General features: G+C 38.6%; 1 protein-coding gene across 1 annotated transcript; it reads right to left on the minus strand.

The window, feature by feature from the left end:
* Positions 1 to 321: 321 nt before the first annotated feature.
* LOC103480602 (NLR family CARD domain-containing protein 3-like) lies at positions 322 to 25,740 on the minus strand. Its single transcript, XM_008435617.3, has 9 exons — positions 25,607 to 25,740; positions 24,109 to 24,216; positions 20,498 to 20,567; positions 20,163 to 20,376; positions 14,514 to 16,299; positions 14,255 to 14,428; positions 4,715 to 4,888; positions 3,692 to 3,738; positions 322 to 3,576 (listed from the first exon to the last, which is right to left on the minus strand). Exons 1-9 carry the CDS (start codon positions 25,681 to 25,683, stop codon positions 3,026 to 3,028), a joined length of 3,201 nt encoding a protein of 1,066 aa, XP_008433839.3. The 5' UTR covers positions 25,684 to 25,740; the 3' UTR covers positions 322 to 3,025.
* Between the last annotated feature and the right edge of the window lie 953 nt (positions 25,741 to 26,693).

Raw genomic sequence — 26,693 nt, forward strand, 5'->3', positions numbered from 1 at the left:
TTGATTATTTAAAATAGACAGAGACCTTGATCCTCTACGAGTGACTTGTTTCTGGATTCGCAATTTCTTTTGTGTTTACAGTCATCTCCAGGTTTGTTGCTGTAAGTGAAGTTATGTGCTGTTGGTGCTGTTTTCATGTTTCCAAGGTCACAGTGGAGCAAGAAGGACAGTTAAAGGCAGCCACCTCACCTCTGAGCTTTTCTCTGGTTTGCAAAAAGTCTACCATATTGTGAATGTGAATTTCTTTATCTTATGGTATGTGAAATATCTACAACTTTATTAATTACTGATATAAGTGGAACAAAAAAATTTAATAAAAAACTGACATCAGTGTTTATCTTTATTGTTCATAGTGCTCCAAAATAATGCTCCAATATGTAAACAAGTGAGCAAATACAAAACCTACATTCACTACACAGAAGCAGGGATACATGACACATATTTTGATTACAATATTGTGTAATTTAGTAAAAAAGAAGGTAAAAAAACATGATAAAAAGTTTTTAAAAATCAGTTCATTTTAAGCAATAGGATTGTATGGCTGTCTGTTAGTTACAGATTATAATCAACATCTCAGAACTGCCCAGTTATAAACAGGCTTCAGGATAAAGTAAAAGTTACATTAGGTTTATGCTTTTGTACCACTGAATAGCACACAATTAAAAATAGATTATAATTGTTGTCATGGAAAAAGTGCAAAAAATGATAAATCAGTAAACCCAAAACCATAATTTGGTTGCTTTATGATTATCAACAGTATAAAAATAAAAAGGTTTTATTTGCTCATCCACTCCCATGAAAAGGTAAAAGCTAAGTTTGTTTAGCTTTTTTGTTGCTTTTAACCACAAGGTCATGACATAGAAACAAAGGTCATAGCAGAAAAAACAACCAATACAAGCACACAAGTGAAAGGATCTCATTGACAGTCATACAAAAATCTCAAAGTGCTTACAGGATTTTAGAAAACAATGATTAAAATAAACAAAGCTTAGAATTAAGCAATTATAACAGATCTAGATGCTTCACTATATAATTTTTTAAAAATTCTCTTTAAAGATGGAAAATAAAACCCAAAGAACAAGAAGAATCTGGCAGTATTTTTCCCCATTTCCTTATAATCCCTTTTCAAAGCAGCTGCAGTCCCTGTTATAGCAACAATCTCCATATGGATCAGGGCTATGAGCAGCAGTGAAGCACGCACGTCCCCAAATTTGTATGCCATCTGTATGTTGTGCTTTTTGATTTAATGGGGTTCAAGGAGAGAGCTGATTTGTTGTGTTGTATTAACAGGAAGCTGCGACAGACTGGCAATCTGCTGGAGATAGGCACCAGCAACCCAACCCCACTAAGGGACAAGAGGATATAGAAGATGGATGGATGGATGGATGGATGGATGGATGGATGGATGGATGGATGGATGGATGGATGGATGGATGGATGGATGGATGGATGGATGGATGGATGGATGGATGGATTGAATGATTAATATACAAAACAAAAACTGATCAAAGATCAAAGTTCTTTATCCTTTTATCATATTTTCCAGACTATCGCACTTTTTTTCATAGTTTGGTGCAACTTTTTCTCTCTTCATGACGCATTTTTAATTCATGTGTTAAATGTTATAAGGATGGACATGAATTGAGGAGTTATCACCATATGTGAAAAAGCTAATCCAGAGTGAAAGCAAGATGGTCAAAGCCTGAGAAACGAGTCCATAGATGGGTTTTTGAAGAGCGTGTTGATGGAAGAGGCTTGTCAATGGTGGCGCTACATTGCTACATCCTGGTAGCTGCCAAAGAAATGAGTATAAATTACTTTACAGGTGGGCCTTATTGCTGTTACCGCTTCATGCAATGCAACTCTCTGTCAGAGCACAGACTGTCTTTCAAGCCAAGCTCAACAGTTTCCATGAGTTTGTTGAAAAATAGGCAACTGAACTCAACATGTAGGATCAAATCAACTTGGACGAGGTCCCACTCATGTTTAACAGTTTTTCTTTAAGTCCAGTGTTGAGTTTAGATTTATGGGCAAACCTCAACTGGAACCTGACCCAAAACGTGGGACAGGTCGGACCAAAATGATTTGCTTGATGGTCAGCTCAGATTTCTGTGGTGCGTTTACTAAGCCCACAATTCATACAGCCCAGAGAAAACAAAACAAGAATGCAGAACATAAAGTTGTGCTGATCAGCTTATCATAGTCTTAATAGGGAAAGAAGTAGTTTATTTTGTTGAGGACAGAAAGAAAAAGGAAGAAGTTAATTGGAGTGTAAAAGCTCAGTGCACTAATGCACATGTAGCCCCTTTCTACTCTAATTCTATCAGTCATACATCCCAGATGATTTGCACACAAAGGAGGACAAGGAGAAAGAGGGAACAGGGATGAAGGCTTTCCTTTCACTATTGAGCCAAACAGTGCAACCATCATCAGAGCAGATTAGACTCCAGGATTTATCATTAAATCCAAACCAGGAATCGTCATTGGCTCCTTTTCTGTTGATTCCCCTGTAACTCACTGATACATAGACCCTCCCACTCCACTCAACCTCCCAGTAACAGCGACCAGTCAAATCATCAGTACACAGCAGCTGACAGAGATCAAATCTGTCTGGATGATCAGGAAACGGCTGCTCCTCTTCCGCACTTGACTCATCCTGTGGTTACAACAAGCAACAAAATGGAGCTAAAAGATGTTAAGCAAAAGCTAAAAACAGCTGAATTTACACTGCTATACTCAAATTATGATTTAAAGATGAAATAGCTAAATTTTTAATTAAAACAGTATCTCGGGTTTAATTTGGACCAACAAAGTTATTCGGGTCGGGCTCGGACACACTGTACGCAGGCTCAGGCCGGGTCAGGCTGGATTTTTCAGACCTGATCTAAACTCTACTTCTGTGTGACATGATTATTTGATTTATGTGACTTATCCTCTGGAATGACTAAAAGTCTGGAAAAATAGGTTATATTTATTGTGACAGTTTAGTCAAGATGAACAACGACAATCACTAAAGCTTGGGGGCTTAAAGTGAACACAAAGACATCCAAGAACCTGCCCTGAACTCAAATCCAAATCCAGGATAAAGAGGTTCAGTGAATTTGATGTTTAAGGTGTAGATGTGGATCAGTGTGTCTGAAGAGACTCTGTAGAAGGACAGAGTCCCAGCAGGACAATCCACATACACAGCTACTCTGTCAGAGACAAAGGAGGAAAAGGAGAAAGAGGGAACAGGGATGAAGGCTTTCCTTTCACTATTGAGCCAAACAGCATAACCATCATCAGAGCAGATTAGACTCCAGGATTTATCATTAAATCCAAACCAGGAATCGTCATTGGCTCCTTTTCTACTGATTCCCCTGTAACTCACTGATACATAGACCCTCCCACTCCACTCAACCTCCCAGTAACAGCGACCAGTCAAATCATCAGTACACAGCAGCTGACAGAGATCAAATCTGTCTGGATGATCAGGAAACGGCTGCTCCTCTTTCACAAGTGTCACCTTCCTATTTTCATCAGAAAGTTTGAGGAATCTGTTCACAGTGTTCAGGTCGACTGTTAGTGGACAGGAATCTGAAGGACAGAACAAAACACAATGCAGTCAGTGATGTGTAATTTTCTGAATTCAATGAGACAATGATGAATGTCATAAAGGAATATACTAAATTAGTGAATTAAACACACTCACACTTCCTGAGACCTGGTATCAACCAAGTTTCTCCTGCAGGCTCCATGCTGTAAGAAAAGAGGTGTTTTGATGGTCAGACTTTTGTGAGTTTCTTTAGGGTTTTTCCCATTCATCCATCACTGAGTTTCTGTCACCAATACTAATATTGTCCTGGTAATATCAGTTCAGTTCAGAGTATATGGTTGATTTTTGTCTCTTCAATTTTTGTCTGTCCCGTAAGCTGCATAAATAATACAGGCTAGGAACAAAGTTCAAATGCCACTAGAATAATGAACAAAGAATTTAGATCAAAGCATTTATCTATTAGAATAGAATAGATCTCCACCTAATTGGGAGTCCCATCCCAGTGTTCAGATTTCCTGATCAGTCACATCAATTATGAGTGATCAAATTAACAATTATCCCTTCCTATTGCAATTATGCACCACTTTGAATTTGTTAAAGTTAAAGGCATATGCAATGAAAATCACTGTTCAACATCCTTTTGCACTGGTATAGGCAGTTAATTATCTCTCCAACATAGCTTGACTTTCCTTGATGCATCATAAGTCCTCTCTGGAATAAACTAGCATGCGTGGTCTGATGCTGGTCGAGGTATCTGAGTTTACCTAACTACATTCATATCCCCATTGATTCATCCAGATTATTCCCACACACACACCTACATATATGTTTTGCCATGTGCAATGGTTCTGGTATTTATTCTTCATAGATATTTCCCTCAATTTGTGACCAGCCATATTACATGCCCTGCTTGCCAGCTCACTCCTTGGATTTTGAATTTCTGTAATCTCCCATCAACAATTCCTTTTCAAGTAACCCTGACACTCTCTAAAAGTACTAAAACTCTGGCTCTGTTCCTATAATCATTATCCCTCTTTGCCTTAAGGTGTAGATGTGGTACTCTACTAGCTCATGACCCTGGGCAACACCTTCAATCCCAGTTTTTACACTTGTGTGTCAATTGTGAGTTCAGTATTGAACAAGAGTAGTTCTGTGTGGCTGCAGAAAATAAATCCTTACCTTAGAGAGTCCAATTTAAAGCTTTGATTCTTCAGTATCGCTGCTAGACTCTCCTTTCCTGCCTCTCCTGGATTATTGTAGCTGAGGTCCAGCTCCTTCAGGTGAGACGGGTTCATAGTCAGAGCTGAGACCAGAGCAGCACAGCCTTCCTCTGTGATCAAGCAGCCTGAAAGCCTGCAGACGCAAACACACAACACTGTTGGGACACTCACCCGTGTTCTCAATGTGAAGCACATTTTAGAACTTGTTTTTAGCAAAAATAATTAATTGGCATGCTAAAAGGGGTAGAGCAGTATAGCACTGTTAAGAAGCAGCCTGCATGCTGACTACCACAGTAGATAGCCTGATCATCTGAAAAGACATTTATCTCCCAGCAAACATCAGAATGATGAAATTGGATAATATTCAGACATGCATGCTAAATTGTTTTTTAAATCCATAGTTTTCGCACTCCAAAGACCAATAACCGATAATAACTGATTTCTGAGAACATGTCAGTCGAGGATGTGGAAGATGTGTACATCATTGGATTTTTGATAACAGGATTTCTGCTTTTTGGAGTTAGTGGTTACCTGGCATATTGAGAAATTTGGAAAACGTTGGCAGCTTTTGACCTTTGTGAGGGAATATACCATGCTATAAACACTCAGATGCAGGCTACCTACATTTCATGAACTCGCTGGGAGGAGGGAAGAGACCTTGAAGAAGTTGCAAGTTTGGCTTGGTGGGATTGACTTTATGACAGATGGCCCCAAACAACTGTTGTTATCTGAACTCTCTCCTGGAAAGTCTGGCTATTTCAATTTCTCCTGGATATAAACAAGATGCTGTGTTTCCATTACCGCTCCCTTCTCCATGACATCTGTGGACCTGAATCAGTGCTCTGCCAAGGAGGGCTGATAAACACTTCATCACTTATCAAGGACAATGGCTGGGAGGGGGTGGGGGGCTTTCTGGGACAGTTTTCACTGACTTACACACATATGCACTTAACTATAAACATCACCCTATAAGCCAATTGGCTGCCAGTGGTGGGAAGTAATCGTTACTGTACTTAAGTACAATTTTCGTGTATCTGTACTTTACTTAAGTAGATTTAATAATTGATGCTTTCTACTTTTACTCCACTACATTTTACAGTAAGTATCTGTACTTTGTGCTTCACTACATTTCTACAAAACTGTCGCGTTACTCGTTACATCCAAGTCGTGTTGCGCTTTTTTCTGTTAAAATGTGAAGTTCAGGGATTTAAGGTGGCGCCGTAAAATCCCATCAATAACGTGATTTACGTGTCTGTTGTCACCCATCGGCTCCACCTTTACTCGCACGCGGAGCTCCAGACATGCGCAGAGGTTTCCTCTGAGCAGGAGAAGATGTCTATCTAATGTCAGTAATATAATAGCGCTGCATAAAAATAAGATATGACGACATGTAAAATCAGCAGCGCTTCGCTTTCACAGACGGTGGGGACTTCGTCCAACCTTTAGCGTCACTTGGAAGGAAAGCTTAAAGAAAGGTAACCTCCGTGGACGTGATGCTAGCAAAGCTAGTTGTACTGAGACACATGTTGCATCTGCGATGAAAAACAGTTGTCACTCATGCCTGAATTATTGTGCGGAGGTGATGACTGAGGTGTCGCAAATATGGGACAACTCTGTGACCAAAGTCAGCAATATAGTGATATGACATTCAGGAACGATCCGATTCTTCTGGACGGATCTTTACTGATTAAATTTATTTCAGCTCTAATTTAATATCTAGGTGTTTATGAGAATGTGGATCTTTAAGATCAATTTGAGAAGCAATTTTGATAGGTAAAACTTAATTTTTTTGTGTCATGTAGTGCGGGGTGCTGGTCTTGACTTGGTCTTGGGTAGGTGGTCTTGACTACAACTCTGCTACTGGCTCCTTGGTTGCCTGTCCTCTCCCACCCACCTTCTTTCCATCCCCTTTTTGTTTGATTTCTTTAAAAATAAAAGCCACTAGTGGCAAAAAAGTGAAGTTCATGATATGTTTGGACAGGAGACAAGATGTTTCCATCCCTGAAATTATGATGCATAGAATTACATATCTAAGTCTAAACTATGTTACAGAGAGTAAACATAATAAAAACATGCTTTATCTGTGGCATTGTTCATTGAAATGGCACATTTCTAATGTATTAAAATTAAATATGATCAGTTCACTTAATAATATTGTATTAGGGAGGTAATGCATTCAGCAAGTACTTTTACTTTTAATACTTTTTTACTTTTTTTTTCCATCAATGTTTTTATTATTATTATTGTGTTTTTGTTTTTACAAATATGTCTGCCATTAAACATACAACCAATACAGTCAACAAGACCAACAAAACGCCCTCATAGGTACACACTTGCATAAGTCTTTTAAGCATACCGGAGATATTAGTCCACTGTTGAGGCTCCTTTGTTTAACATTGTGGTCCAAAATAAGTCTTGACTTTAGCTGAGTTCTTCTTCTTGAGACAAGTCCACCCCTTCAACAAAATTCAGGAATGGTCTCCAAATGGTTTCAAATAATTAGCTTTTCCCTTTTTGGAGATACGCTATGCGTTCCAGAGGTAAAGTCTTCAGCATGTGTTTGATCCATTGTTTGATACCTGGACCTGTTGTTCTTTTCCAGAATAGTGCTATCAGTCTCTTAGCTTCTAATAGACACATGTCTATCAACAGTTGTTCGCTTTTAGTAAACAAATAATTTTTTGGATATAGACCTAAAATTAGAAAAAAACGGATCTAATTCTACATCTTTTGAGACTAGATGTTCTACAGCAGTGGTCCCCAAACTTTTTCCTATGAGGGCTACATAACTTTTCCCTTCTCTGCTGGGGGCCGGAGTCAGTTTGTAACAGAAAAAGTGTGACGATTGCAGGAGTTCGTAAATGTAAAAATGTATTGTTTTCCAGAAAGCACAATCAAATAACCCTCTCTGGGTTCTTCACAGAACAAAAGTCAGGAAATAAATAATAACACTATTAATGGAATAAATAATAACCAAATAACCCTCTCTGGGTTCTTCACAGAAAAAAATCCAGGAAGTATTATAGTCCGTATTTTCCTAACTATGAGCCGCACCGGACTATAAACAACAACCCCAAAGTTTTTTTTTAACCAGTAAACATACACATATAAACCGCAGATCTCTCTGCCGCTCCAGGTTTTCCACAGCGATGCAGCAGCAGCAGAGGGGGGCGGACACCCAAAATTTGAGTCATAACAGGTCAATTGAATATCACATTTATTACGTTGAAAAAGAAAAGTTGCCAAGTTTAGATTTAACTGAACTGATTACAGTAGTTTCCGGACGGTAACTAACAGTAAAAGTGCTGATCCTTCGTGTTGCTACTAGCATGTGCTAAATGAAAATGGGCACATTCTTCTTCTTCTTCTTTAGATTCAACAGCAGATTGCATCCATTATTGTTGCACTACTGCCATCTACTGGATCCTAATATCTATACCTCAAATTCTCATAATGATTCCAGTATTATTTAAAAAACTGTTAAATATCATTTCCCCTCAATGCTATTTAACTGATCAACAAAATTCTCAAATTTCAATTCCCTATTAAAACCTAATTTCGTTTTAATGGGCGCTTTCTTCTTTGATTTCCAATTTTGACTTCCAATGATTCACTTTGTAATGGTCTCGCTCTTGTACCAAAACTAACCATCAGCCAAACTCCTTTCACACGAGTCAGGATTAATTAGTTCTTCCTTTATTTCCATGTAGAATGGAGTGAAACTGTCAAAACACAAACAACTCAGGATGAGCTCAGAGCAGTTTACAGAAGTGTTTTTACATTCAGATACATACATTAGAAGTACAACTGATACAACAGCTACCTCAGAATGCTATGAGCGGCAATGCTATGTAAAGACCTGAGAAATCTTAGCAGCCTGCTAGTTAGCAATGATGTAGCACATAATCAAATCGCCCGCAGGTATTTCCAAAACTAATTCAATAAACAAGTTACTTATTTTATCATATGTTAACATAAAGGCTCATTTTGAAGTATAAACTGCTACTTACAGGCATTGCTTCGAAGAACTCGACCTGGAATGCGGCGTTCATAACAGACACGTGTGTTCATCTGCTCTACCGCTATCAAACAACCGCACTGATTAAATAACATAAAAGTCCAGCAGTTCCCTAAAAGTCCAACAGATGGCAGCAATGCGCCATGCAAAACAAAACACCCACAGTTTACAGGACACGCTTCCTGCTAAAGAGCCCCCTGGTGGTTGAAGAAAAATCCACATATAAACCGGAAAAATACGGTACATGAAAAGAAATCTGAATTCTCTCTGGTATTGTTCAGGGGCTGGACCAAATGTGGAGGCGGGCCGTAGTTTGGGGACCCCTGTTCTACAGTTTCTTTTATTGCTTTCCAACATTTTTTAATTTTCCTACATTCCCAGATACAATGAAGCAAGGTCCCTTTTTCCTCTAAACATTTTGTGCATATGTCTGGTATATTAGAATTGTACCGATTCAATTTGACTGGTGTAATATATATTCGCATTAACCATTTATACTGCAGTAACCTTAAGCGAGAATTAACTGTTTGTTTCTGAGCCCTTATACAGATAGACAGCCAGTCCTCCTGTGACAAGTTCACTCCCAGGTATGATTTCCAGGCTTCCAGTTTCAATACTGAGTCTTCTGAAGAATTAAGGACCATAAAGTTGTAGAATTCTGAAATTGCACCTTTACTTGTGCTGTCTTTGTTAACAATTTCTTCTAGATGGGACTTTGGTGGTTCGGTTAGTCCTTTGTTTTTTGACCCAATATAGTTCCTAAGCTGAAGGTATTTAAAGAAATACTTTCTATTTATATTACATTTCTGTCTGAATTCTTCAAAAGACATCACGTAAGCTGAATTTTCTTGGTATAATGCTTGAATTGTATCTACTCCTTTTGTGGCCCATTGTAGTAACTACTTGTCTAATTGAAATGCCTGCTATGGCTTTATGGGACCTTACAGCTATAGCAAAAGGCTCCAATGCTAAAGTAAATAGTAAAGGGGATAAAGGGCATCCTTGCCGACATCCTCGTTTGATGTCGATGGGTTTAGACACATTTTTATTTGTTAAAATTTCCGCAGTAGGATTTAAATATAGTAGATGTATCCATTTTTTAAAATTCTTTCCATAACCGAAACGATTTAAAATGTTGAATAGATAGGGCCATTCGACTCGATCGAACGCTTTCTCAGCACCTAGTGAAAGAAGTGCTTTTCCTGATTTCACCCCTGTATCGTGAATAATGTTTAGAAGCCTCCTCACATTATGCAGACCTTGCCGTCCCAGAATAAAGCCATTTTGATCCTTGTGTATCACTGAAGGGAGTGACTCTTGTAGACAAATCGCTAATATTTTACAGATTATTTTTAGGTCAGAGTTGAGCAAACTTATTGGCCTCAAGTTTTCACATTTATTGCTGGGTTTCCCTGGTTTGGGAAGCATAGAAATTAAAGCACTTGTCATAGATTTTGGTAAGCCACCATTACAATATGCCTCTTGAAACATCTCTAACATAGGGCTTATTAGACGCTTTTTAAATTTTATAAAAGTCTATAGAGAACCCATCTGGCCCAGCTTTCTTCCCTGCCTTCATGCAGTCTATAGCCTGACCAAGTTCTTCCCCCGTAATTTCAGCTTCCAGCTGTTCTCTATAATTTTCATCAATCGAGGGAATAGTTAACTTGTTTAAAAATGAGTCGTGTTCTTGAATAACAGAGGTGTCTTGAGAATCATACAACTTTTCATAGTATTTCCTAAACTCATCATTTATTTTGATTGGGTCTACTAATGTTTCTCCTTTACCATCAATAATAGAGGTTATATTTTTTTTGCACTTCCAACTGTTTTATTTGCCATGCCAAGAGTTTCCCCTGTTTTTCTCCTTGTTCATAGAATGACTGATTTAATCTTAATAAACTGGAGGCTGCTCTGTCTGCAGATTCTTTTTCATATTGTGCCTTTAATAACAGCAATTCCTTCTCAGATTCTGTGTTGCCATTTCTAAAAACCTGTGCTTCTAATGATTTAATTTTAGATTCTAATTGTTGTCTGTTCTTACGCTGCTCTTTAGATTTTGACGAGGTGTAGCTGATTATTTAACCCCTTAAGCTTAAAAGCGTCCAGTTTTATACAGGCTGTAGTTTGTGTTGCATTCATACTGAAATATTTGTCTATCCTTTCTCCAACATATTGAAGAAATTTCTCGTCTTTCAGCCATTTCTGGTGTAGACACCATCTAGGAGGATCTCTCATCAGGCAGTTGCTAGAATATATTAAATTACAGAGAGCATGGTCTGATAGAAGTATGCTATCATAGGAACAATCAGTTATATTTGAGAGTAACTGTTGAAATCAAAAAAATAATCGATGCGTGAGTATGTTCTAAATGTTCTTGAATGGCATGAGTAGATTGTTTCAGTAGGTTTTAAGTGTCTCCAGATATCTAGCAGATTTAATTCTTTCATAAAATTATATATTGTTTCTCTACTTCTGGTGTGTGTTTGATCAGTTCCCGAAGTTCTGTCCAGAGTGGGGTATAGGACACAATTCCAATCACCCCCTATAATATATTTTCCTGGCAGCGACGATAGGACAAGAAAGAAATTGGTATAGAAAACATCATCATCAGAGTTGGGACCATACACATTTACTAGATTCAGGGTTTCATGTAAGATAGACCCCTGAATAATCAGATATCTCCCCAATTTATCTTTAATAACATTGGTGACCTGAAAAGGAACAGATTTATGAATTAGAGTAATTACTCCCCTGGCTCTTGATGTAAACGAAGCTGCATATAAATCTCCCTGCCACCTCCTATGTAATTTTATATTTTCTTCCTCCAAGAGATGGGTCTCCTGTAAAAATACTATTTTAGAATTTAGATCTTTCAGTTTGTTCATGACTTGTTTGATTTTTTTTTGTTTTATGTAAGCCTCTACAGTTCCAGGATGTGCATTTAACTTCTGTTCTCTGCATCATGTCACCTTGAAGGTCGCTGATGCGGTAACATTGCAACTGTGGCCGAGAGGGTCAAGAAAAATAACTGAACAATTAACGTACTCCCACAAACCCTGAACCACTAGAACAAACAAAACCCCATTCCCAACCAAAAAGTTAGGCCCTCCCAATATAATGCTTCCAACAACTGGCATATGTAGATCCTTAAGATCTATTCTCTCGCTTACTATTACTGCCGCCAACAAGTAAAAAACAGATGTATATATTGTGCCCGACTGTCTCCTGGGTTTCCAACAGTCTAATTATTCCTATATTTTTAAGGTGGTCCCTAATATATGTACAACAAAGGCAGAATATCCTGAGTACTGGAAATATAAGGTAAATAAAATAAAGAGTACTGTAAAGAGTAAAACTCCACACTATATATTTTGAACATAAAGATGGACTAACAGAAATATAAATTGGACAGAGACACACCATCGCTACAATCTAACTGTATTGGATCTTTTCAGTCACTCCGTTGCACTTATCTGACTCCTCTGAGTCCGATCGATGAACGCTTGGACCTCAGCTGGTTTGTTGAACCTGAAAGTTTCCCGTTGGTACGTAAGGATCAGTTTAGCTGGAGGGAAGATGCCATGTCTCAGCCCGAGCTCGTGGAGGCGTTTGCGGACTCCATCATACTGTTTGCGCTGCTTGTGTATCTCCACAGAAACATCGTTGTAGAGTCTCACCCGTTGGTTTTTATAGAGGATATCCATCTTTGCCCTGTTTGCTTTAAGTATGGTGTCCTTTTGTTTATAGTTGAGGTACCGCATTATTACGGTTCTTGGAGGTGCCTCTGCGTTTCTTTTCGGGCCGACCCGGTGAGCTCTTTCGATAATCAGCGGGTTTCTAAGGGCAGGTAGATCCAACATGTCTGGTAACCAGCTTTCCAAAAATTCACAGGCATCGGAGCCTTCTCCTCCTTCAGGGAGGTTCACCAATCTGAGGTTGTTGAGGCGAGATCTCGTTTCCATGTCGACCATTTTTTTCTCCAGTCGCTTCTTCGTTTCCTCCAAGCTCGTAACTTTGTTAATTAGCGACAATTGCTCGTCCTCCACCATGGATAAACGTTCCTCTGCCTGTGTCAAACGCTTCGCGCATTCTCCCACTTCTTTCCTCACTGCTTCTATGGCTGTCATCATAACACTGTCAAATCTTTCAGATAATTCGGACTTTAAGATTTTAATTGCTCCAAATATTTCTGCTTTGTCGCAGAGTGAGTTGTTCATTTCGCCGTTGTTAGCCGCTAGCTCTCCATCTACTCCCTTGCTGCTGTTTGGCTCCTTGCTAACTTTCTTGCTAGCTTCGTTTGTGCTAGGCTCCGCGTTTTGCGGTCCGTAGTCCGTCAGCTTGGATTGCAAAGTTATTCTTGACTTATCTTTGCTCGGTCTTCCAGGTCCTGGCATAGTTTCATCCAAATCAATCACAGATACCGTTGCTGTAGCGTTCAGTAGATTTAAAAGGGATTTTTAAGGATTCTTGTCAGGAGCGGTGTCGAACGCGACCTTCTACCTTGCGCTCATACCCAGAACCCACACGTTTTTACTTTTACTTAAGTACAAATGTTAATGTGGTAGTTTTACTTTTACTTAAGTACATTTTTGTCTGTGTATTTGTACTTTTACTTAAGTACATTTTTGAGTACTTTCTCCACCACTGGGGGCTGCATCACTCATGTGAACAGACAGCCCAAGTGAGCGCACTTCCACAAATCCACTAATAGCGGAGCTCATATTTTGTTCAGCATTTTTGCTAACTTTGCTGAGTTTTACACATGTAACTTTCCCTAAACTAATTTTCTTTTTCTTTTTTTCATTTACAGTTGACTAAAGTTAAACATTTGTGTTGAGGTTTTGGTTATTGAATTTTTTGAGTTTTTCAAGTAGTTAAATATTTATATCATATAATATTCATTGATCTTATTCATACTCTTATTTTGAAGAGGGTGAAGACTTCAAAATAAGAAGCAGTTTGGTTTCCTCCACCAAATATCCAAATATCAATTCCATACTTCAAATTGATCTATTTAGTTCTACAGTAAACAGTTTAAAATCGACTGATGTCCTGCATGCCCCGTACAATGGCAAATTTGGCAAAATCAACAACAGTGTTAGCAATACTCAACAACTATGAATTTGTAATCATGAGTGAAGGGTCCATTCCAAAGAATCACTTCCTTAAGCACAACCATATAGATAGGTTTGTAATGAAAATCAACATAGTAGTATTTAGTGCTTCGGCGTTAGGGTTAATGCAATTATATTTTCATTCAGCACTGGAATAATGTTTCCCTAAATAATATTGCTGAATTTCACATAGATTTCTCAGGTGTTCTGGAGCAGAGATGCATCTAAAATATTGAGGGCAGTGGTTCATGAGGACCTGCACTGAGAAACACTGCTCTACAGGGTTCCCACTTCATACTTAAACATGTTGTAGACATGTTCATAAATTTGCTACCTATGTAAACAATGGAATAATTTAACTTGCCTCAGAATCTCCATTTCACAGTTAGGACTCATCAGACCATTGCACAGCAGCTTCACTCCTGAATCTGTCAGATCGTTGTTACTCAGGTCCAGATCTCTGAGACTAGATGTTGTTGAGCTGAGCAATGAGGACAGAGCTTCACAGCTTCTCTCTGAGAGGTTACACCCACTCAGTCTGAAAGGACAAACAAAATACTATTTATTAGTTTTGTCTTATTATTTTTATTTTATTTTATGAAACTTACTAAATCTTTACTTACATAACTTTGCTTGTGGCTTCAGCTATTGGCAGCAGTCGCTGAAGAGCGCCTTCTGAAGCAGAGTATTTCTTCAGGTCAAACATCTCCAGATTTTTGTTTGATGAAAGTAGGATGAAATGCAGAGCTGACCACTGAGCAGGAGACAGCTGGTGTACTGAAAGACTTCCTGTTTGTAGAGATTGTTGGATTTCCTCCATCAGGGACTGATCCTTTAGTTCATTCAGGCAGTGGAACAGATTGATGCTTTTCTCAACATATTTTTGATCATTAATCTTCTTCTTAACGTACTGGGCTGTGTCCTTATTAGTTGCTAAGTATTTCTCTCTCTGTCTCACAAGTCTACCTAACCAACAATTATTGGTCTCCAGTGAAAGACCAAGTAGGAAGCGGAGGAACAAGTCCAGATGTCCATCTGGACTCTCTAGGGCCATGTCCACAGCTCTCTTGTACATATTTGTCTCTGAAAATTCATGGATTTGTTTTTCTAAATCTTTGGATTTAATTTCCAGCACATTGACTCCAGATTCCATGAAGGTCAGGTGAACATGAAGAGCAGCCAGAAACTCCTGAACACTCAGGTGGACGAAGCAGAAAATCTTGCCTTGATACAGCCCTCTCTCTTCTCTGAAGATCTGTGTGAACACTCCTGAGTACACTGAAGCTGCTTCGATATCGATGCCACACTCTGCCAGGTCTGATTCATAGAAGATCAGGTTTCTTTTCAGCAGCTGTTCAAAAGCCAGTTTTCCCAGAGACTCGATCATCTTCCGGTTCTCTGGACTCCAGATTGAATCTGTCTCAGCTCCTCCATCGTACTTGATGACCTTCAGTTTGGCTTGTACCACCAGAAAGTGGATGTACATCTCAGTCAGGCTCTTTGGCAGATCTTCTTCATCTTTCTTGTTCAACATGTCTTCCACAACTGTAGCAGTGATCCAGCAGAAGATTGGGATGTGGCACATGATGTGGAGGCTTCTGGATTTCTTTATGTGGGAGATTACCAATCTGGCCTGCTTCTTATATTTAAATCTTTTAGTGAAGTACTCGTCTTTCTGTGGGTCAGTGAATCCTCTGATCTCTGTCATCATGCCAACAAACTCAGCAGGGATCCGATTGGCTGCTGCAGGTCTTGTGGTTATCCAGAGTTTAGCTTTGGGAAGCAGGTTCCCTCTGATGAGGTTTGTCAGAAGAACATCCACTGAGGTGAACTTTGTTACATCTGTCAGGATCTCATTTTTCTTGAAGTCCAGTGGAAGTCTACTCTCATCCAAGCCATCAAAGATGAACATAACCTTTAACTCTTCAAACCTTGAGATTCCTTTGGTTTCATTAAAAAAGTGGTGAATAAGCTCTACCAAGCTGAACTGTTCATCTTTTAACAGATTCAGTTCTCTGAATGTGAATGGTAACATGAACTGGATGTCCTGGTTGGTTTGGTCTTCTGTCCAGTCCAGAGTGAACTTCTGAGTCAGGACCGTTTTCCCAATGCCAGCCACTCCCTTTGTCATCACTGTTCTCATTGGTTCATCTCTTTCTGGTGACTGTTTAAATATGTCTCCATGTCTAATTGCTGTTTCTGGTCTCTCTGGTTTCCAGGTCACTGATTCAATCTGTCTAACCTCATGTTCATCATTAACCCCTCCAAAGTTTCCCTCTGTGAAGTAGAGCTCTGTGTAGATTTGATTTAGAAAAGTTTGATTTCCTGATTTAGCGATTCCTTCAAACACAGACTGGAACTTCTTCTTCAGGTTAGACTTTAGTGTTTGTTGACATGTGATGAGTGATTCTATGAAACAAAAATATGAAATAATGTAATTTAAGAGTGATTTTGTCATGTTTCTGTGAGGGACTGAAACATAACGAACTGCTGTAAATTATTTTTTTAAAGTTTTAATGAGAAAATAAAAGCAACTTACATTTCATTGGAGGAATAAATACACTATATTGCCAACAATATTTGCTCACACATCTAAATTATTTGAGTCAGATGTTCTGATCCCTTCCATTATCCAGGTGTATAAAATGAAGCATCTAAACATCCAAACTGCTTTTACAATCATTTGTGAATGAATGAGTCATTCTCAGGATCTCAGGGAATTCCATTATGAAACTGTGATAGGATGCCACATGTGCAACAAATACCATTGTGAAATTTTCTCGCTCCCAAATATTCCACAGTCAACTGTAAGCTGTATTATAAGAAAATGGAAGTCTGGGAATGACAGCAACTCAGCCACAAAGTGGTAGGCCACGTAAATTGATGGAGCGGGGTCAGTGGATGCTGAAGCAAATAGCACAAAGAAGTCGCCAACTTTCTGCAGAGTCAATCATTACAAACCTCCAAACTTCATGTGGCCTTCAGATTAGCTCAACAACAGTGCACAGAGAGCTTCAAGGAATGGGTTTCCGAGGTGGAGCAGTTTGCATCCAAGATATACATCACCAAGTTCATTGCAAAGCGTTGGCTGCAGTGGTATAACACACTGCCATTGGACTAGAGCAGTGGAGGTGTGTTCTCTGGAGTGACCAATCGTGCTTCTCCATCTGGCAATTTGATGAAGGAGTCTGAATTTGGCAGTTGCCAGGGGACCGGTATGTGTCTGACTGCATTGTGCCAAGTTTAAAGTTTGGTGAAGGGGAGACCATAGTGTGGCGCTGTCTTTCAGGAGCTCGACTTGGCCCCTTAGTTCCAGTGAAAAGAACTCTGAATGCTTCAGTGTACCAAGACATTTTGGACAATTCCATGCTCCCAACATATTGGGAACAGTTTGGAACTGGCTCCTTCTTCTTCCAACATGACTGTGCACCAGCGCACAAAGCAACTCTGGTGTAGATGAACTTGACTGGCCTGCACAGAGTCCTGACCTCAACCCGATAGAACACATATGGGATGAATTAAAGTGGAGACCGAGAGCCTGGCCTTCTCGTCCAACATCAGTATGTGACCTCACAAATGTGCTTCTGGAAGAATTGTCAAAATTCCCCATAAACACTCTTAAACCTTGTGGACGGCCTTCCCAGAAGATTTGAAGCTGTTCTAGATGCAAAGGGTGAACCAGCATAATGGGATGCCACTGAAAGCTTATATATGAGGGAGGGGAAGTGAGCTAATAATTTTGGCAATATAGTGTAAATGCTTTAGAAATTAAATTGTTATCTTTTACATAACATAATAAAGAATACAGTTTGGAAACTCAACATTTTTTCATAATCATTTTTTTCCCCATATTTCTCAAGACCTGGATAAAGATGGAAATCAAATTCCATACTTTTCAACACTGGCTAGGAAAATTAGCTATTTTTCCAAGTGAGACCCCAACAAAGGCTCTAAGGCAGTGTTTCTCAACCTTTTTTGGGCCAACGCACCCCTAGCCTTTATCCAGGTCCCTCACTACCCCCACCAAAGAATTTGAGGGCTACTTTGCACTGACTATTGTTTTATCATTAATATTACTATCACTATTGTAGATGTTTTGGTTTTTATGCTTGTTTCTGTATTTGTCATCAAAAATAATTTCCCAGAGAACAAAAAAGTCATTGGAATAGAAATTATTTTCACAGGTGTCCACGAAAAATGCAATGAACATTCAAGTTAAAATTGGTAGATCTAACAGCAGCCAATCAGAGTAGAAAAAATATTCTTATTCTTTGCCATTTTCTAGTTGTTAAATATTCCACAAAATGACAAGATAAAAAGATGTTCAACATGCCAGTTTAAACTTTGAACTATTTGCAAAATGACTGAGCATTAAAACATGGATAGAACAGTAACTACATTAATCATAGCTCTTCTTCTCTTCAGTGTTTCTGTGGGTTTCTGGTGGTGCAGCTCAGTGCTGCCTTCAGGAGAATGGGACATCACAGTATCATCCATAAAACTTCACCCACATGGCATTTATTGTGCAAACAAGATCTTTCGGTGAAAAAACTAAAGTTTCAGATCCTTTTAATGTCAAACAAATATGAGACAGAAACATGGATTATATCTTTATATAGACCTGTCTATTGATTTATAGATTAATAGTTTTACTGGACAGAAATAACAAAGAACAAATCTGGTTCTTAATCAGATCCTAATGAGTCAAACTGAAAGTATCATGGAGTCATCAGCCTCATGACATTAACACTGACATGAAAAATAATATTGAAGAAATAAATATATCAAGTCTAATTAAAAACATAAATAAGTGATCAGTTCTTTACTATTATGGTCTGTAAGATATATTTATTCTCGGTGCTAGATGTGGTCTCAACAAACCCATGGCACTTCAACAATATTATTTTATCTTTTATCTGGGAATGGTGTCTGTTTATTCTTTCTATACAGTCCTCTGTATTAATTATTGCTCTAAAGGTCTTGCCATACCAGTTTATTCCTTTGTATTTACTTTAGTTTCTTAGTTTATTCTTGCATTTTGTTCTTCATTTATTTCCATTTAGTTTCTTTTGATTAGTATTATCCTCTCTTGGTGTAGTGGTATGTCCACTTTAGTTTCTTTCCTGTTGCTACATTTATTTGATCGTTTATTGACCACCAGTAATTTTCACTTGTCACCTGCTGCGCCGCCTAATCGTCATGTTTTTCACATCATGTGTTGATTTTTAACTGTTCAGCATCGGATTCTCTGTTTCTATGCCATAATTCACTTCTAGTTCATCGCTCCGTTTTATGTCCCGCTTCTCCTGTTTCAGCGTTTTGGCAATGTGCGCGTCGGTTGTTTTTTTTAAGCCCCTAAGGTGCAGGGCGTATCGGTGGGGAAAAGGCAGACTGACATAAACCTTTTAAAACAACGAAAACAATTTCGGTATTCTGATTATTGAAATTTAAAAGTGCTGTGTTGTTCTATCACCTCCGTTTCATACCGAACCACTTACAGCACCGGTGTTAATGCTATAAAATGAACGCTCTCTATCGTATCACCCATGGAGAGATTTCTTATTTAGATGGGTTCATTTTTCAGAGGGATACACAGTGAGGGTATCGTGATTTTAGCTACCAGTAGCAGGAAAACGGAGCTGCGCCAAGAAGCTAACAGAAGCTACAAACACTGAATAGAAGAGCTGCCATCTATATTGTTGCAGCCAAGCATGATTTAATGTTACACAATACAGTTTTACCAAGTTGCTCAAAGTCTAAACTGGCATTGTTGTGCATTTAAGGTGTAAAGTTTACCTTCAACCAAACGCCCCCCAAAGGCATCCCAGGGCCCCCCTTTTGTAAAAATGTCCACCAGCGACCCCTGCCATACTCTGAACGCCCCCTGGGGGGCGGTACCGCCCACGTTGAGAACCGCTACTCTAAGGTCATATAGAAGGGTTTTCATCATGCCTGTTTTTGCTTCAACATTTGAAGATAATGTATGTACTGTAGCCTAATTAAAGTTTTTTTTTCACAAAATCAAATTTTATATTTTTTGGATTGTGTTAAGAGTACTTTTGTAAAAAACCAAAAATATATATATTTGAGGGAAATGACATAAAATATAATTGCAGGATTTAATCTTAGGTTTCATCAGAATAAAGGTCAGATCCATGAAACAGATTCTTGTAGACTTAATTTCTTTGAAGCTATCTATATCTGGTGTCAACTACAATAAGTCTTTAATGATCTTTTGTTCCTCCATTTCTGTAGAAGAATATCTCTCTTACTGCTCTGCAGAAGGTCAGCCAGGTCATCCAGATTCATCATTCTCAAGAAATTAATGGTGATCTTTAACAAAGCCTCTCTGGTGCTACTTCTTAGCTTCTCATCCTTATTTCCAGACAGACTCTCCTCCTCCTCATCGGGGTATTCTGAACTCAAGACCTTCTTGATCTCCTTCAGCTCATCCTTCACAAACGTCACAATCTTTTTCTCCAGTTCCTAAAGCAGAATAAGACATGAAACATCCTTCTGAAAAAAATCTGAGACAATCAAGTGATCTATAAAGTGCAGTAAAAGATTAATAAACACAAGAGAGTAGTAGTATCTACTGAATACAGACCACAAATATGGGGATCAGCCGCATTTGAAACTCATGTGGAGGTTGACCAATGTCTGGGCTCTCATCGAATCTATGGAGAAATCATGAGCTTAAAGCAAGTCAGTGCAACTCAAAATAGAGGTCAACATTCATATATTTTGAATATTCAATGAGACGAGTTTCTGTCATATAGCTAACTATAATCTGCAGCTTGGTCAACTGACCAAGTATGTATACATACATACATGCATACACACACGCATGTATACATACATGTATGTGTGTGTGTGTTTGTGTGTGTGTGTGCGGGTGCATGTGTATGTATCTCTCTCTGTGTGTTTGTGTGTGTGTGTATATATATATATATATATATATATATATATATATATATATATATATATATATATATATTATATATATATAATATATATAATAAAATATTATAATATAGAAGGGAATTTATATATATATATATATAATACTATATAGGATATTATATATATATATATATTAATATTATATATATATATATATACCAACCTGTGTACCGGATTGATTACAAGAAAGCCTATGACTCAATGCCACACACTTGGATCATTGAATGCTTAGAGATGTACAACATCAATAGGACTCTAAGAGCCTTCATTGCAAACTCGATGGGCTGTGGAAAACCACCCTTGAAGCCAACTGCAAACCACTTGCACAAGTGTCCATCAAATGTGGCATATACCAAGGAGATGCTCTGTCCCCACTGCTGTTCTGCATAGGCCTGAACCCTCTCAGCCAAATCATCAACAAGACTGGCTACGTATACCGACTCAAGAATGGGGCCACGATCAGTCACCTCCTCTACATGGATGACATCTAGCTGTACGCCAAGAGCGAGCGAGACATCGACTCACTGATCACACCACCAGGATCTACAGCACTGACATTGGGATGTCATTCGGACTAGAGAAGTGTGGTCGGATGGTTACAAAGAGAGGGAAGGTCGCCCACACAGAAGGGGTCTCACTCCCAGAAGGAACAATAGCAGACATAGAGCACAGCTACAAGTACCTGGGAATACCACAAGCAAATGGCAACCTCGATGAGGTCACAAGGAAAGGAGCCACAGCCAAATACCTCCAACGAATAAGGCAAGTCCTGAGAAGCCAGCTCAATGGCAAGAACAAGATCCGTGCAATAAACAGCTATAATAATCAGATACCCTGCCGGAATAATTAGCTGGCCAATGGAAGAGATGAAGGCCACGGATGTTAAGACTAGGAAGCTACTAACCATGCATGGAGGGTTCCACCCCAAATCCAGCACCCTGAGACTGTACACGAGCCGTAAGGAAGGAGGCAGAGGACTAGTGAGTGTGAGAGCCACTGTCCAGGATGAAACATCCAAGATCCATAAATACATCAAGGACAAAGCCTCAACGACGATGTGCTCAGCGAATGTCTCAGGCAATGGGGAACAGAAGACAAGGTGCTGGAAGTACCATCATGGGAGGACAAGCCCCTACATGGGATGTACCACCGACAATAACTGAAGTGGCTGATGTCAGGAAAACCTACCAATGGCTGGAGAAAGCTGGACTCAAGGACAGCACAGAGGCTCATCCTGGCCGCCCAGGAACAGGCTCTAAACACCAGAGCAATAGAGGCTCAGATCTACCACACCAGAGAAGACCCAAGGTGTAGTGTGCAAGGAGGCCCCTGAGACAGTCCAGCACATAATAGCAGGGTGCAAGATGCTGGCAGAGAAAGCGTACATGGAACGACATAACCAAGTGGTGGGCATAGTGTACAGGAACATCTGTGCAGAATATGGACTGGAAGCCCCGAGATCAAAGTGGGAACACCCCCAAAAGTGGTGGAGAATGACCGAGCTAAGACCCGTGGGACTTCCAGATCCAGACAGACAAGATGTAATGGCGAACCAACCGACATTGTGTGTGGATAAAGAACAGAGGAAAGCCGTTGTGGTGGATGTAGCAATACCAAGTGACTACAACATCAGGAAAAAGCAGCATGAGAAATTGGAGAAGTACCACGGCCTCAGGGAGGAAGTGGAAAAGACCTGGAAGGTGAAGACCACAGTGGTGCCTGTGGTCATCGGTGCCCTCGGGGCAGTCACCCCCAAACTGGAGCAGTGGCTCAAACAGATCCCAGGAACAACATCAGACATCTCAGTCCAGAAATGTGCAGTTCTAGGCACAGCCAAGATACTGCGCAGAACCCTCAAGCTCCCAGGCCTCTGGTAGAGGACCCGAGCTCAGAGGATGAAACAGACCACCCGCGGAGGGTGAGAAGGGAATTTATTTATTTTATATATATATATATATATATATATATATATATATATATATATATATATATATATATATATATATATATATATATATATAGTTTTGGTCTAAGCTATATATATATCTATATCTATAGACAGACATCTCTCTATATATATATATGTATAGGGTGACCCACGAAAAGTAGCCCGCGTTACTATAGTACTACTGGCGGCCTTCCGTAAAGAAAGGACTTGAAATGCCTTTACAGAAAATGCTGGAAGTTATCCCCTTGTGCGTCAATGCAGTTTTGGGCACACCTTAACATATTGTCATATATGCAACGCAACTCTGGGGCACCAATGCTCTGAATTGCATTATGAATATTGTCTTTCAACTGCTGTAAAGTTTTCGGGTTATTAGCGTACACTTTGAAAAGTGTACAAAAAAGTAACAAAAAAACGTAAAGAAAAAAGTAGCCAGAATGGCAGGAAGGCGGGACACCCTGTATATCTAGAGAGACAGAGAGAAAAAGTATTGCTGTACAAGATATCTCACAGTACTCATTAGCTCATATTCGTTGTTATACATAGTATTTTTTATGCTAATATAATATTTAGCCAGTTGGAATAGTCTCATAGCAGCAGATGCTAACACTGAAAACTAATGACATTGCTCAAAATGTTAAATGTCAAGGAGTGACAGATCACCAACAGGCAATGGACTCTGACTGTTGGTGGGTTTTTCAGTAGAACAGGATTCCAAATTATTTGCCTAAAATTGACCCATTTCTGGATTTGTCTTAGTGATTATCCAAAATACTAAAAAGAAACTATAGCTCTGGAAGCTGAAATACCAAAGTCTAATTCTATTTGACATGGTACTGACTGCTGTTTGAAGGCCAGCATTCATTTTCCATGGTGTTGATTGGCTGTAGCCCTCAGAGCAAACACTTTGATATTAGCTTCTGTGGTATTGCAAAGATAATTTTTATTGTGCATTACTGCATGTTAAGGTGCATTTTGTGTCTAAACTATTAAAATAGGCAATACTAAACATCTTTACAGGTAGTCTCAAGTATTAGTGGATTTCAGCTTTTCAGATAGACCACTGTACATTGCATCTGATGTTGTTATTGCAATTATTACTAAGATTTTCTAATATTATGCAGCCCTGGAATTACCCTTAAAGAGCAATGCATTATTTAAATGGTTTTATTAGTAATGGATTTGCAATAAATTATTTTGATAAGGAAAACATTTATATTAAATTCCACCTAAAAGCTGCCATTTTGGAATGAAAACCTTTCAGTGAGACTCATATTACACAGTTAGGCCATTTTGATGAAGCTCACCTCTTTGCATCTGAAGGTTGATCAATGTTAAAATGAATTAATCCATCTTTTGACTTGTTGCTCTTGAAGGACACACAGCTTGGTCCAGGTTCTTGTTCCTGTTGTTTCCTGTGGACGAGAATGTCAGTCCAGTCAGATGCCTCTTTTATTTTTTGTCAGAGACAAACTTCTTGAATTATGGTTTGTATGAAAACCATTCACCACCATGGACGTTTTAGCCTTTTTGTTGCTTTTGTAAAGCAATCATGACTGACAGTATTAGGCTTTATTAGTTTTTTTTGGGGGGGGGGATTTGACAAAAAAAAATTACCAAAAAGTCTCCTTAATGCTGTAACTTTTATTAAAAATGTTTTCTACATATTTGTTGAAGCTGTCACCATGACAGTATGGTATGAGACAGATAATCTGTGAAAATATAGTGACAGTTTCACTACACTGTGACATAGTGAAACTTAAAGCTGTAATATTTAACATAATATAACAGAGTTACAAATGTAGTTTTTTTTAAATTATAATTTCTAATTTGTTTTATATTGAGAATTTGTGAATTTTATTTCATTCAGTTATTTGATTTGTTGTTTTGCCTGCGGGGCTCGCCTTTCTGCACTCTGCCTTGTTTGTGTCTCCCGGGCTTCCGTAGCTCTGTCCAGCCCTCATAGCATCTCCGCTTCCCCCTTTTCCCTCACAGCGTTTTTCAGTTCTGCTGTGGGTAAGTCAGAGTAAAGTTCACTGCTGCGAGATACTTTTGTTTTCTGTACGGATGTTGTTGTTTATGTTGAAGTTTTACCATATTATGTTTATTGTTGTTTGTTAATGTGGTATTTTGCAGTTTGACCATCGTTGTGGGGTTTTATAACCAGTTTTATTATAATTTTATTTTTATTTTGGCGCGAACAACCGGTGCTAATCCAGCACAGTTCGGTTGAACATTGTTTTTATTCTCACATTTAGGCTGGAGTGCAGGGAGAGAGTTGAAGAGGGGGTTGGTTTGTTTTTTACTCTTCTCCCCCAGAATAAAAGATTTCATTGAAACCTGATTGAATAACTTCTGGTGACTCATTAATACCACCTGTTACAATAACATTTAACATTTTTTTTACAAATATGCAAAAAATATATATATTTTTTGTGAAAGTTAAATACTGCAGTTTTAAAGTTAAAAAAAATCCTAATTTCTACAAAATAATGACAAAGAAAAATAAAAATATATGTAACTTTTTATATGCACCTTAGTTTAAAAAAAATCTTTCATTGTTAGGAATAGTAATCAATAATAATGGTCATTTAGCCAAATGACCATTTGGCTAACACATAAAACATTACATATTTTGCACTGATTCAGCTACAGCTTACCTCTAGCAGAAAGCTAGCTAAGGTCAGACAGGCCAGACTCTATATCGGGATCACATTCTCTTTCAGCTTGATATTTGTGAGTAAAGTTGGCTATGCGATGAGAGTACTTGGCTCTAACAAAGAGATGAAGAGACAGACATCTCACCTCTTGTCCTCTGGTTTCTTGTATAAAGTGGTTTCAGAGAAAGGAGCTTCCTTTTCCTGGTCCTCAGATGTCTCCATGTTGCCAAATTCAGATCAATACTAGCTTAGACACACAGCCCACCTCAATCTGCAGAAAGACAGACTCCACATTAAAAACTAATGTGTTGGGATTTTAGTCATAGATCAGCACAATGTTAATAAAATGACACACGGCTTTCGAATGGTTTACAAACTAAACTCTGAAAATTGCAGTGAGCACATATATTAAGCTCTATTTATCATGATACCTCTAAATGAAATCTAGTGCAATCAGAGGCCTCAGAGTTTCTTTTAGAGAACATTAGAGAAAAAATCGTTTCATGAAGATCAAAGAACACAGCAGGTTTGGGTTAAAGACATGAAGAGTTTAAAGCAGAATTAGAAAATGAAACAATAGCCCAAGCCTTGAACATTTCATGAAACTGAAAATAAAATCAGGCAGACAAGTTTAGTCTGCTAATGGAAAACTGCACTGCCAAGAATGTAAATCCCATCTCATTATTGGGGGGACCATAAACAGGAACATTTCTACCAATTTTGCGGGGGGTCGGCAAAGTTACAGTGAAAAGTAACGTAGAATGTGGTTTAAAACGTTTTTAAACCACATTCAAGCTGCAGGACCAAACATGACTAGTAATGCACATCAAACGTGTTTTTCCCAGTAATAAACCTATTGAGAAATAAAACTAAAACTCAAATGTTGCTTCTATATTCTATAGTTTATTAAAATTCCTCATAAGCATTGATTTATTGAAATGGCTCCCAATACAAGTTATGGCCTATTTAAATTATAACTTAAGTTGCTTTATTTTTAAGTCTTTTTTAGTTTTGCCGTGTCCTGGGTGACGGAGAACCAACAGGTAGATAGAAATGAATATCTATAGAAATTAATATCTGGGGGTATTATAACTTAAACGTAACATTTAAAGCACCAGGGTTTATATAGAAAAATATTCAAGTTTATTTTGTGGTTTTAAAGGCTCTTCATTGAAGACAGAGAAATAAAAACATAGGTTTCTTTTCTTCATATTGAGCAGTGAAAGTAAATA

This window comes from Poecilia reticulata, chromosome 18, assembly GCF_904066995.2.
Source record: "Poecilia reticulata chromosome 18, P_reticulata-male-v2, whole genome shotgun sequence".
In the NCBI taxonomy this organism is placed as follows: domain Eukaryota; kingdom Metazoa; phylum Chordata; class Actinopteri; order Cyprinodontiformes; family Poeciliidae; genus Poecilia; species Poecilia reticulata.

What these genes read in the sequence shown, in the direction of transcription:
- LOC103480602 (XM_008435617.3), bottom strand. Translation starts at nt 25,683, where the DNA reads ATGGAGACATCTGAGGACCAGGAAAAGGAAGCTCCTTTCTCTGAAACC. An exon ending in GGCTGATCCCCATATTTGTG is followed by an intron (nt 20,377 to 20,497) that starts GTCTGTATTCAG and finishes ATTCTGCTTTAG; the next exon opens with GAACTGGAGAAAAAGATTGT. An exon ending in TGTGAAATGGAGATTCTGAG is followed by an intron (nt 4,889 to 14,254) that starts GCAAGTTAAATT and finishes TTGCGTCTGCAG; the next exon opens with GCTTTCAGGCTGCTTGATCA.